This window comes from Triturus cristatus, chromosome 7, assembly GCF_964204655.1.
Source record: "Triturus cristatus chromosome 7, aTriCri1.1, whole genome shotgun sequence".
NCBI lineage: Eukaryota > Metazoa > Chordata > Amphibia > Caudata > Salamandridae > Triturus > Triturus cristatus.
Window position 1 is genome coordinate 1,721,845,710 of NC_140590.1, and position 12,010 is coordinate 1,721,857,719.

The 12,010-nt window shown below is 51.9% G+C and overlaps 1 protein-coding gene across 2 annotated transcripts in view; it reads left to right on the forward strand.

The window, feature by feature from the left end:
* LOC146812894 (killer cell lectin-like receptor subfamily B member 1B allele A) overlaps positions 1-12,010 on the forward strand; it is a 237,375-nt gene that overhangs the window by 74,920 nt on the left and 150,445 nt on the right. The window contains exon 3 of one of the 2 annotated variants that reach the window (XM_085614635.1): positions 10,545-10,598. The exons of the other annotated variant lie outside the window; for it this stretch is intronic. Coding sequence (XP_085470761.1) covers positions 10,545-10,598 — 54 coding nt within the window. The remainder of the gene's footprint in view (positions 1-10,544; positions 10,599-12,010) is intronic. 2 annotated transcript variants of the gene reach the window in all.

The window sequence follows — 12,010 nt, forward strand, 5'->3', positions numbered from 1 at the left end:
ATGTAGGGCTGCCATCACCTTCAACTTGGGTGTCAGTGCACTGGGATACCTGTGGCGCGGGAGGAGTTGTGCTTCCAGCCGGCCAGTCAACTCATCAATCAACCGTTGGCTGAATCTGTAGCGGCGTATACAGTCCCGTTCATGCAGGGCAGCCATGTCTGGCATACGTCGAGGGAGAGGCGGAGCCCTGCAGTGAAATGGAAGGAACACCGAAGAGTGAGCACTGTACAACGACATTGTCAATGCACTGAGCACATGTTACACAGCCAATACACAAATGCCACATTCTGAGTCAGGTCTGTGCCACATTTCCTGGACACGTACGCCAGTCAGGTGACACTCCTACCAAGGGACAGCCACTAACGGAGTGGGGCAAGCTCACGATGACATGGCATGAGACTAGCTGTGGGCCAGTGTAAGTGAACATGCACACGCATCACAGGATTCACAGACATCCACACATGTGCAGAAGTAGTATGCGTATGGTACAGACAGGTTGGTGGATGCGATATGCACTGGTCACATGTCATAGGAAAAGGACAGGCCACACACATTGCCTTGGAGGAGTACATGTCGAGACAGAACATACATAGAGAGCATGTGGATATGTACTTGTTTTGATACTCCGTGTAGTTGCATACATACACACCTCATGGCAGATCACATATGTGGGCTGGTGTGCGGAACAGTGTGCCATGGCCATCTACACACAGACACATGTTGGCAGCAGCAACTGCTGATGCATTGGACCACACACCTACAGCAAAATCATGGAAACACATGCCACACACATGACATGGTTGCAGCGTGCAACGCAGCCATACACATGTCATGTGTAATATTGCGTGTACCTGGCATCAGGGGACAGGTGCGGGTGTCCGTGACAGGGACATGCAAGTGACTCATGGCTCCACTAGTGTGTACGACATGCACACATGTCAAAGGAGTGCAGAGGATGTGTGGTACAATGCGCACCATCACACACGACATGTGTACACAGCTAATCGTACATATGCTTTGCCCACACCTCAGGGGTAAAGTGCCACATCACATCCTGACACACCTGTGTCACACACATGTGGTATTGCACAGACAATGCATTGGTGTCCACCCTTGGCAAAATCTGACCGCTCCATTCCTGTCTGTGTGCCACCTGTCACCACTGACAGGTGTGAAACGCACCGTACATACGTTCTGAGTGCGTGTATAGGGTCCCTGGGCCAATATGGGCGCTGGCGTATGCGTACGCCACAGTAGTACGGACTGTACACGCGCTTGTACGGTCCGGATCACAATATGTGCGCTGGCGTACGCCACAGTAGTACGGACTGTACACGCGCTTGTACGGTCCGGATCACAATATGGGCGCTGGCGTATGCGTACGCCACAGTAGTACGGACTGTACACGCGCTTGTACGGTCCGGATCACAATATGTGCGCTGGCGTATGCGTACGCCACAGTAGTACGGACTGTACACGCGCTTGTACGGTCCGGATCACAATTTGTGCGTTGGCGTATGCGTACGCCACAGTAGTACGGACCATACAAGCGCTTGTACGGTCCGTACTACTGTGGCGTACGCATACGCCAGCGCCCATATTGTGATCCGGACCGTACAAGCGCTTGTACGGTCCGTACTACTGTGGCGTACGCATACGCCAGCGCCCATATTGTGATCCGGACCGTACAAGCGCTTGTACGGTCCGTACTACTGTGGCGTACGCATACGCCAGCGCCCATATTGTGATCCGGACCGTACAAGCGCTTGTACGGTCCGTATCACTGCTTGTGGGGTGCCCTAGGGCGTGGAACGCACCGTACCTGTGTGTAAATGTATGAAATCACATAGGGGACACATGAGGGACAAGTATAAGGGCCTAAATGCATGATGGTTGCCATGGAGACTGAGTTAGAATTTTGAATTTGAGCACCAGGTGCCCAGCAGAAGTCAGTTTGAAAGAATCTACATTGTTGCAAAGTGGATGTTGACTTGACATCATCATCAAAACTGAAACCATGCAAAGCCACACACTGGGGTAGGTTTGAAGGGATTGGATGAAACGTAGGATGCAAATGTGACTGACCAATCAATCTGTACTCCTGTACATGAACAGGCCAGCCAGGCATATATAAGGCAGCCAGGTCCCATGAGAGAGCACTTGCCTGCACATCCATTCATCCATTACCACTGCTGCTGATAGTGATTCCTCTGGCACCATGTCCAGGACTGTGGAGAGGTCACAGCCATTCACCCAGGAGGAGAACCTTGCCCTGATAGATGTGATCCTCCCACAGTTCCAGAGCCTGTATGGTCGACCAGGGGTTCAGGTGAGTGCAGACTCCACTAGCTTAGTCTGTGCCCCTTTTGTGTGACAGTGAATTCTGGCATTGTGTCCATGTGTGACAGACATGCACTGTTGTTTAGAGTGGGTCCCAGGGTGTGGAAGGCCTCATGTCACCCATGCAGAGCATGCTGTGTTTCCTGTGTGCACTCCTCACTTGCATAGTGCCTACTGTGACAATTAATGCATGGTGCATGCCACATTCTGCCTGCATACTCCTCCTGGGGATGTTGTTTCCACAGTCCTGATGTGATCCTGTGTTCCCCCCAGTGTGACAGGTGACAGTACCCATGGATGTGTGTTTGTTCAGTGTACCTGTGCTGTGAGTGTCCAAAGGCCGTGTTCGTCCCCTGCACATTGGTGTGTGTGTAAGTCCCCTGTCATGTGGGTGAGTGCATATGGGGAGTGTTGCACACAAGCAGCATGAGGGATGGATATAGCCTGGCCATCCGATGTGAGCAGGGAGCAGTGCTGTGTGCATGCCGTGCTGAGCCAGCCCCACACCTGTGACACCCCCCGTCTACTGGCACATGGGCAGAGTGAGGTGTGTACCCACAGTTGGCAATGCCATGTGATTGTCCTGTACCTGTGTGTGTCTGTGTACTCTGCTGAGGTAGCATCAGTGTGCTGGGGCAGGTGACTGCTGTGAGGTGCTGTACATAATCCTGGTGTAGCCTGTGAGGCACAGTGTGATCCCTGGTCAGTGAGTGTGTGGTGCCCCTCATGCCACCCGTGTACTTTCAATGACACGTAGTGCATTTGGCCTTCCACAGTGGATAATGTCCCTATGACAAAGGTGCAATCAGTTGCATGCATACCATAGCCTGTTCATAAAGAGGATTGTACTATATGTGTGTCTCTGTGTCTTTGCTCATGTGGATTAATGTATTCTCACTTTTGCATCCTCACAGGTAGGCGCCATTGCCAAGGGCGAGATCTGGAGGGAAGCCGTCAGTGCCGTGAGGGGTACAGAGGGTCGGAGGCGGAGCCTGTCTCAGGTGAGGAAACGCTGGCAGGACATCCGGTGCTGGACGAGGAGGATTGCACGGCTCCTGCTGGGGGACTCACCTGAGAGCCGTAAGAACCGTGGGCGCCGTCGTCTGACCCACATCCAGAAGCGTGTGCTGGCGGTGGTCTTCCCCGATATGGACAGGCGCCTACAGGAGAAGCAGCAGCAGGAAGGGGGTAGGTACATGTGTGTCAGTTGTGTGTCCCCAGCCAATGTAAGTGCGCAGTTGCATGGATACACTGCCAGGGTTTGATTGTGCAGTGCGTCAACTTCTCCCCAAAGTAGCCCGGTGCTGTTCTCACTCCCTCCCTTCCCCTCCTTGCCATGTGTTCCCAGGTGTGTGTAGCCACTCTTGCACAAGGTTATTTAGGCAGGCTGTTTATGCTGGTGCCCAATGCTAGCAGCATCATGTGTGGGGGTGATGTGTCACAGGTCTGGGGACCTTGCGTGTGCCATGGCCAATTTCAGTCATTGTGGGGTCCATGTCACTTGGCAATGATTGTGAATCACGACATAGGGGTGTGTCTCCAAAGTGTACAGCCTTCCAGCATGCATGTCCAATTGTGTGCCCTCTGACATGATGTGCCTGAGTGGGAGGCCTGCTAAGTGCAGGGACGGTTGCTTAATTTGCAGTCATGTCCATCCTGGACCATGGAGGAGTGTGGGCACTACTGTGCCCTGGGGCACCTCTTCCTAGGTATCATGTGCGTCATCCAACAATATGGACATTCACTGTGTCTTCGCCAGGGGTTGGGTAGGGTGGCATTGTACCCTGGGCTCAACTGTTATGACCTACAGGTTGCTACATGTGTCCACTGTACAGGGGGACCCATTTTGCTTGTGCATACTCACAGTGGGCATTACCTGTGTGTGTTGTTAAGACAATCTGATGATGTTTGCTTGTCAATGATGTGTGGACAGGCGCACGAGGGGCAGTGTGTGTACAGTCATGAATTAGTGGAGGCCATGTGTTTTCATCCCAGAGTAAGGGGTGTACATACTTTCTCCGTCTCCATGAGATTGTCTCAGGTGTGGGTGGTTTGTGCGTACAAGGCCTACATGTCAAGAGCTCCATCCTCCTTGCTGGGTTTGGCCTGTGTGTGATGTTTGACTGGACATACGCTCAAGGTGCAGTGACCCGGTCATGTGTTGCATGGTTTCATGTATTGCCTTTGCAGCATGTGCCAAGAGTAAATGGATATGATTCCTGCTCATCCCTTTTTGACGACGCAGTGTGGTGCAGATGCTGTGCACATTTGTCCCCAGAGGCTGGCTCCTCTGTAAAATTTGAAGTGAAGTGATTTGCTGTTGTGTCATGCTCTCCATTGTTTCTCAGTGGCATGGTGGGTCGACAAACTGTGTGTTTCATGGCCTACATGTGTACATTGTTTTGTAGGTGTAACTCCTGTTGCTTTTCAGGCTATGCAATGTGACCTATGTATATTTGACTCATGTGACATATGTGTACAGGTGTCTGATTATCTCCTGTCTCTTCACCTTGCCCACAGCATCGCCGGGGGACACCGAAGGAGACACTAGCACGGACCGGGAGGAGGGATTGAGCACCAGTGCCAGCAGTGCTGTCCTGTCTGGCACATGGAGTGGCACGGAGGCCGAGGGGAGTGAGGCAGAGGACCTGTTGACTGCCAACACAGACTATGACGCAGACGGGTCCGAGGCTGAGCTCCCAGAGGTGGCGGAGTCTGCCCACCCAGCTGAAGGCAGCCCTCCACATCCCCCCGCCACCTCAGTTTCCATCACCGGCCTCCCACCTGCTCGTGGCCCTTCCCTCCGTGCTCGGTCCCCACATGTCTCCTTCCTGCCAGGCACCGCACCCCCTGCCCCTGTCACCACTGCTGCGGTGAGTGCGGAGTCTGTGGACATTCTGAGGCAGTTGCAGGTTGGTCAGACTGCGATGCTAAATGTCCTCCATGCTCACACCCAGGTGCTGACCCAGATGGAGGCATACATGGAGGGCATGTCGGCTGCGCAGTCTGACCAACGGCAGTTGCTGAGGTCCATAGACTCCACACTGACTGCAGGACTGGATCTCCTGCAGCGCTGCCTACCCCCCCCTACCCCTGCCCCATCCACAATTCAGACGTCAGCATGCACGCACCCCAACAGACACAGGCACCACACCACCAGGGAAGTCGAAGCGCACACCTCCTGTCACGCACACACAGGGTGATGTAGGCACACCCACTGGGTCGGGGGGGAAACGTACAACACGCAGCCACAGTGGGAGTCCGCAGTCCACACAACCCACTCCCTCCAAATCCACTCCCCTTAGCTCTCCTGGCCAACAGTCGGTGACAGCATCATCCACTGCAAGTGTGCCCCCCAGCCCCAGGATGACACCACCCCGCAAGCGGTGGAGGCGGGACCCGGCCAGGGGAGTTCAGTCCCCCACCCTGTCCACACCCTCCCCCAGTGGCGCTGCGACCCATCCCTCTGCCCCCCCCCCTCCTTGGGGCCTGTGGTTCGATTGGGTGCGGGGGAGTCGCTGGGGGAACTTGCCGACGTGTGCAGCACCATTCTGTCCTCCACCTTTGGCGCTGGCACCCCCCCTGTGGCAGGATCATCCCTCCCTGCACCCACAACACCTACCCTTGCCCCTCCTGTCCCTGCGGTGCCTGTTTCCACCCTCCCCCTGATGCCCCCTCTTCTGTGGATGAAATGGACATGTGAACTGTGCAGGCAAGCTAGGGGATACACGTCCCGATGTGTACCCCCCCCGGACTTTGCTGCTGGCCTGGCCCATGGCCCTTGTACATAGTGGACATTTTCTCAGAGATATTTTCCTGCTGAATAAAGCCTTTTCTTTTGGTTTTGCACACTGATGCTTTCCTGGACTTGCTGTTGGTGCTGGTGCTCCCTGAGTTGGGGTGGTGATAATGTGTTAGGGGTCTGTGAAATGTTGGAGTGTGCTGCTCATGGGGTGTACCCTGCCATCTGCGTGCCATCACAAAGGTCTCTGCCAATGGTATTTGGTCATGTTTGCTCTCACTGTATGGTGACAATGTCCCAAGGTGTGTTCCATCCTCTGTGGAGCAGGCCATTTTCCCTGCAGGGTGTCTCCCAAATGCTGTGCTGTGCTGTGTCTACATTTCCTGGATGTGTGAGGGTTGCCTTTCAATATAGCCATGCTGGCTCAGCGAAGGCTCCACCTGCATCTGGGGTATCACCCTTGTTGGTCACTGAACTTGTTGATGGGGTATATTGTCCTATGTCTGGGCACTGCTGGGAGGACTCTGCACACACCCCTCCTGTCTCTGGGCACTGCTGGGAGGACTCTGCACCCACCCCTCCTGTCTCTGGGCACTGCTGGGGGGACTCTGCACCCACCCCTCCTGTGTCTGGGCACTGCTGGGAGGACTCTGCACCCACCCCTCCTGTGTCTGGGCACTGCTGGGAGGACTCTGCACACACCCCTCCTGTGTCTGGGCACTGCTGGGAGGACTCTGCACCCACCCCTCCTGTGTCTGGGCACACCCACCCCTCCTGTCTCTGGGCACTGCTGGGGGGACTCTGCACCCACCCCTCCTGTGTCTGGGCACTGCTGGGAGGACTCTGCACCCACCCCTCCTGTGTCTGGGCACTGCTGGGAGGACTCTGCACACACCCCTCCTGTCTCTGGGCACTGCTGGGGGTGTTAGGCACACACCATTCTTATTGCAGGTTAGGTGCGTACATACACGGGTGGTGGTTCGGTGCGTACATACACGGGTGGTGGTTGGGTGCGTACATACACGGGTGGGGGTTCGGGGCGTACATACACGGGTGGTGGTTGGGTGCGTACATACACGGGTGGGGGTTCGGGGCGTACATACACGGGTGGTGGTTGGGTGCGTACATACACGGGTGGGGGTTCGGGGCGTACATACACTGCTGGGGTGGGGATTCGGTGCGTACATACACGGGTGGGGGTTCGGGGCGTACATACACTGCTGGGGTGGGGGTTCGGTGCGTACATACACGGGTGGGGGTTCGGTGCGTACATACACGGGTGGGGGTTCGGGGCGTACATACACGGGTGGGGGTTTGGGGGCGTACATACACGGGTGGGGGTTCGGGGCGTACATACACTGCTGGGGTGGGGGTTCGGTGCGTACATACACGGGTGGGGGTTCGGTGCGTACATACACTGCTGGGGTGGTGGTTCGGTGCGTACATACACGGGTGGGGGTACGGGCCGTACTTCCACGGGTGGGGGTACGGTCCGTACATACCCCTACCCACGCTCTGCGTGCCTGGGTACGGCCCGTACCCATGCCTTTGGTGGGTGGGTACGGTACGTCCCCCCATTGTTGCGGTGCCGTGGGGTCCGCACCGTACACAGGCCTTGGGGGCGTGGCTACGGGTCGTACCACGCGTACCCCTACATGACCCCAGCAATGCTGTTACAAGCCGTACCAAGGCCTTTCTGACGTGGGTACGGGCCGTACCGCCATTGTTGGAGTGACGTAGGGGGACGCGTGGTACGTTCCGTACCCACGCTCTTGCGGCCTGGGTAGGGTACGTACCGGTTCGCGTGACCATCCACTTCCGTTGTGGCGGACGCTTGCATTGCTGGCCTCGCCCCCACCCCCTGGAAGTGACCAGGCCCTGATGGTCAGGTATGTCCAGGCCATGTGTGATTTGGTACCATGTGTTGGTGTTGTGTGTCCTGCCCCTGCCCCCCCCTTTGCCCCTGGTTGTTGTGCTGACCTTCTGCGGCGTCTGCGTCGGTTCCTGTACGCCAGATGGACTGCTAGGAGGGCAGGGATGGCACGTAGGTTCGGGTCCATGTCTGTTCGTCGCGTCCAGCTGCTCCTTGCGTGTGTCGTCCTGATTTCCCGGCAGTTTTTGGCAGCCGGTAAATATTTTCCGTGCGGGATGACGTCGGTTCGATTCGTACTTCCTGGTTCGTGAAACGTAGGCTGGATGCGTACCGACGTCAGGTCGGCGCCTTTCAGGATCGGAATTGTGTTTAGATTCTGTTCGGTCGGTGTTTTGTTCGATTCGTACGGAAATGGTGTTTCCGTGCGAATCGTACTTGCATTTTCGGATGGATTTCGCACCGGGTACGAGTCGGACGGAGAAAAGGCTCCGTCCGACGGTTCGTACCAGCTTTTTACCGCATCGGAATTGGCACCATAGTGTACATCTAGCAGGCAACTACTTTTAGCTCTGATAAAAGGTTTTCTCATGCAGAGTCTCCATTAGCATCTATTTGCAAAATAATCTCACTGGCATCTGTGTGCCACATACTTGCTAGCTTATGGTTCCGAATGAGCTCTACATGTGGTGACATATTCAGATTAAAATTGGTTGGACTCAAGGAAGCCCCTGGGAGACTCTGCAATTGAGGGGCATAGTGGATGCTCTAAAGGGAGGCATGATGGCTATTTGGCTTCTTTAAACATAAAAAAAGCTTCGTTGCCAGGAGAGTTCCTCTAAATTCCAACACTGAAAGCCCCCTTAACAGCCAAGACTGACAAACTATGGACAAAAGGTGGAGAAGAAATCATGTGCAATCAACACTGCCATCCACTCTTGGCCTGTATTGTCCATAGTGAATTTTGGACAACAACCAAGGCAACCTCAGTGACATGCTGAAGACGAAATCCAGCTTGAGAGGCATGAAGAAAGAAGTTTTGCAAAATGAATTCTATAAGCGGCCTGTTCACTATTTTGTTCTGCAATTTTAACTGAAAAAGCAACAGTAGGAAAGCACGACAATTAGAAGGAACAGAAGGATCCAGTGAAGGATCTAAACAACTGGGCGTATTTTGGGCATCCCTTCCAAATTACAAGTCAGAATGCTATGTATCAGTGGTTTTGAAAATTTGGTCTCAAACCATTCACAGGTTACCGACTCCTCAAAGGAGGTGGAAATCCATTTGCAAAGGTTAAAGGGTCCTCAGGTGACCCTTTCTTCTTTCTGAATGAAAAAAAGTTTGGGAGTGGTCAGTGGACCAGTGGACCATTGTCAACTCCTAAACAAACTTTTCTTTTAAATATTCTTTTTCTGAAATGAAGACATGTTTCCTTTAAGGAAAGCGGGTTGCATTTAAAAAAATGTACTTTATTAAAATTCGATCACTAACATGATGGTCTGTTGACCTCCGCTCCCTGCAGTGGCATTCAATCAGTGTGAGTCGCAATTTGCGACCTACCGCATGAATATCGATGAGGGAGGTCGAATTCTGACCCAGTAAATAGTGACTTCACGAACCAATCTATTAGTATATAGGTCGGTTCGCAAAATCAGAATCGATTCCCAATAAGTTTGTTTCCAATATGTACTCAGGGATGACTTTAGGGCAGTGCGACTGGTGCGACCGCACTGGGCGCTGACCTGTGGAAGGGGGCGCCGTGACCTCAGGGGGGCACTGTGTTTAGCAATATCTTATGATAGGAGAGATGAGGGGCACTTTTGCAGGTAGGGAGGTGGTAGGGAGAGAATACGAGGAGGTGGTCATGGGACATAGGGGGCGCCAAAAGTGATTGTCGCACTGGGCGCCACTTTTTGAGAATCAATTCTTTGTACATCTTTCCCCAAATCAGCAACAGAATGAAATGCTGTGCATGTCCACAAGAAGCGACTGGAACCAGGAATAGAGTTTCCGCCTCACAGGAAAAAAGTAGTAATGAAAAACCCTACAACGCCGGAGAATGCTGTTAGTGAAAGCATTTACACAGCAAAAACAAAACATATTGACAAAGTAATTCATTGTTTGTTAATACTGCTTCCCAGTATCTGTACTTCTATTTCCAAAAACAGACACACTTACACCACTGTGAATGGCTGCTTCAACAACGACTGAATAGATATACCTTATTTTATAACATTCAACAACTGAGGCACTCACCAATCAAACCCTTCATCCTCTTTGCACTATTTGGTGGGATTTGGGGGACTGGGGAGAACAACGGGCAGTGAGTGGTCCCTAAAAACAGGTTCACGATCTCTATTCACCACTGCACCACACTCCTGGTGGACAAATAATATCTTCTGTTCTAAAACTGCTCAACTGCAATGCAGAGACCTTTCAACCCGCCTCCTTACAGGATGGTTGCACTTACAATCAGAGCCTGAACACGGACGCTAGGCGTACTCCTCTTGCACCCCCAGCTATGACCCAATCACACTTGATTCCCCTCCCAAGCTTCCCTTCTCAACTCACCTGTCTTTTTTTTGTACCAGCCCTTAGGACGGAAGAGGAAAACACACCCAGAAATGATTGTGAAAACTCTCAAGGTAAACATAGAATTATGTTTTATAATATTTCTATGTTAATATTATGCTTTTCCTGCCAGAGTCACTTGAATTGTTCGCTCTCACAAAGCTTATGAATCTACACTTAGAGAGGCCCTGTTCTCAGTGAAGCAGATTAGGGTTTTATTGGTCAATTGCAACCAAACATAAAAAAAAACTGTGACCGGTGTACAGTGCCCGCCATAATGGGGCATCCTACAGATATAGCCAGAAATGACGTCAACATAGCTAGTGTGCTGGTCAGGGTCTGGTAAAAAATAAAAAACTTAGGGGCATATTAACAAGGGCTTTATCTCCGCTTTTTTGGCTCTAAAAGCCAAAGAAGCGGAGATAAAAATATCGCCCTATCAACAACAGGGTGCTAACATGCAAAATCGCATGTTAGCACCCTTTTTCACTATGCTTCTCTTTGTATCTTTAATGAGATGCAAAGTGGGCATTCCAGAGCAAAATAATGGGAGAAATGTCGCTAAGCAACATTTCTCCTATTATCAACCTTCACGCTAACCTTGTTAGAGGCAAAAAAAAGCAGCACTAACCACAGTTAACGCTGCTGTTTTACGTCTGCTGATTTTCAAACTTAGCTATGTAATCCAATGGGAGGTGGATTACATGGTTAAATCCACCATGGGCTATCAACAAGGATATCCCTATCCTTATAGTTTTATCGCTGCATTACCAGCGATAACCTCCCAAAATGCTGCAATCGCTGGATTTTTTATCGCCTAGGCGGTAAGCGTTTTTAATAATGCGATAACCAGGCGATATTATCCAGCGATAGCGGGCGTTCAAAAAAATTAACGCTAAGCGACCTTAGCGTTAATTTTCCTTGTTCCTTGTTAATATGCCCCTGACTGCGTAAAAGAAACCAATTCTTTGCCCATTTTTTTTTAAAGTCTTCTCAAGTCTCTTGGTTTCAACAGCCCACAAAAAACAATTATGACCAGGGCGGGCTCTAGGGCTGTGTGGCTGGTGCCACTGCATCGGGTGCTAACTCTGGGGGGCGGGGGCGGGGGCCGAGGGGGGGCGAATTTATAAGTGCATTTTGCTTTTGAAAGCACCTGTTGCAGCGTTCCTTGACTTCAGCAATTTCCAGCAACCATAAAAATGTCATAAAAACTCTGGTCATTAATGTTCTTCCTGGAGAGAGATCGGAGGTTTGTCTAGTTGAGATTTTGATTGATCATAAAATAGCACAGAGGGTAAATGTGCCTGCTGCAATGAAGGTGTACCATGCAGATCACAAAGTTCATATAATGTAAATAGGTCAGTGGTTACTGCTTTTCTAAAAGACATCATTTTGTTACTTGCAGTTTATAAGTTAAAATCCTAATGTAGAAAAGTGAATTATTAATTGTCATCAAAGAACTGCATGTACACTGCAAAGTATAGAT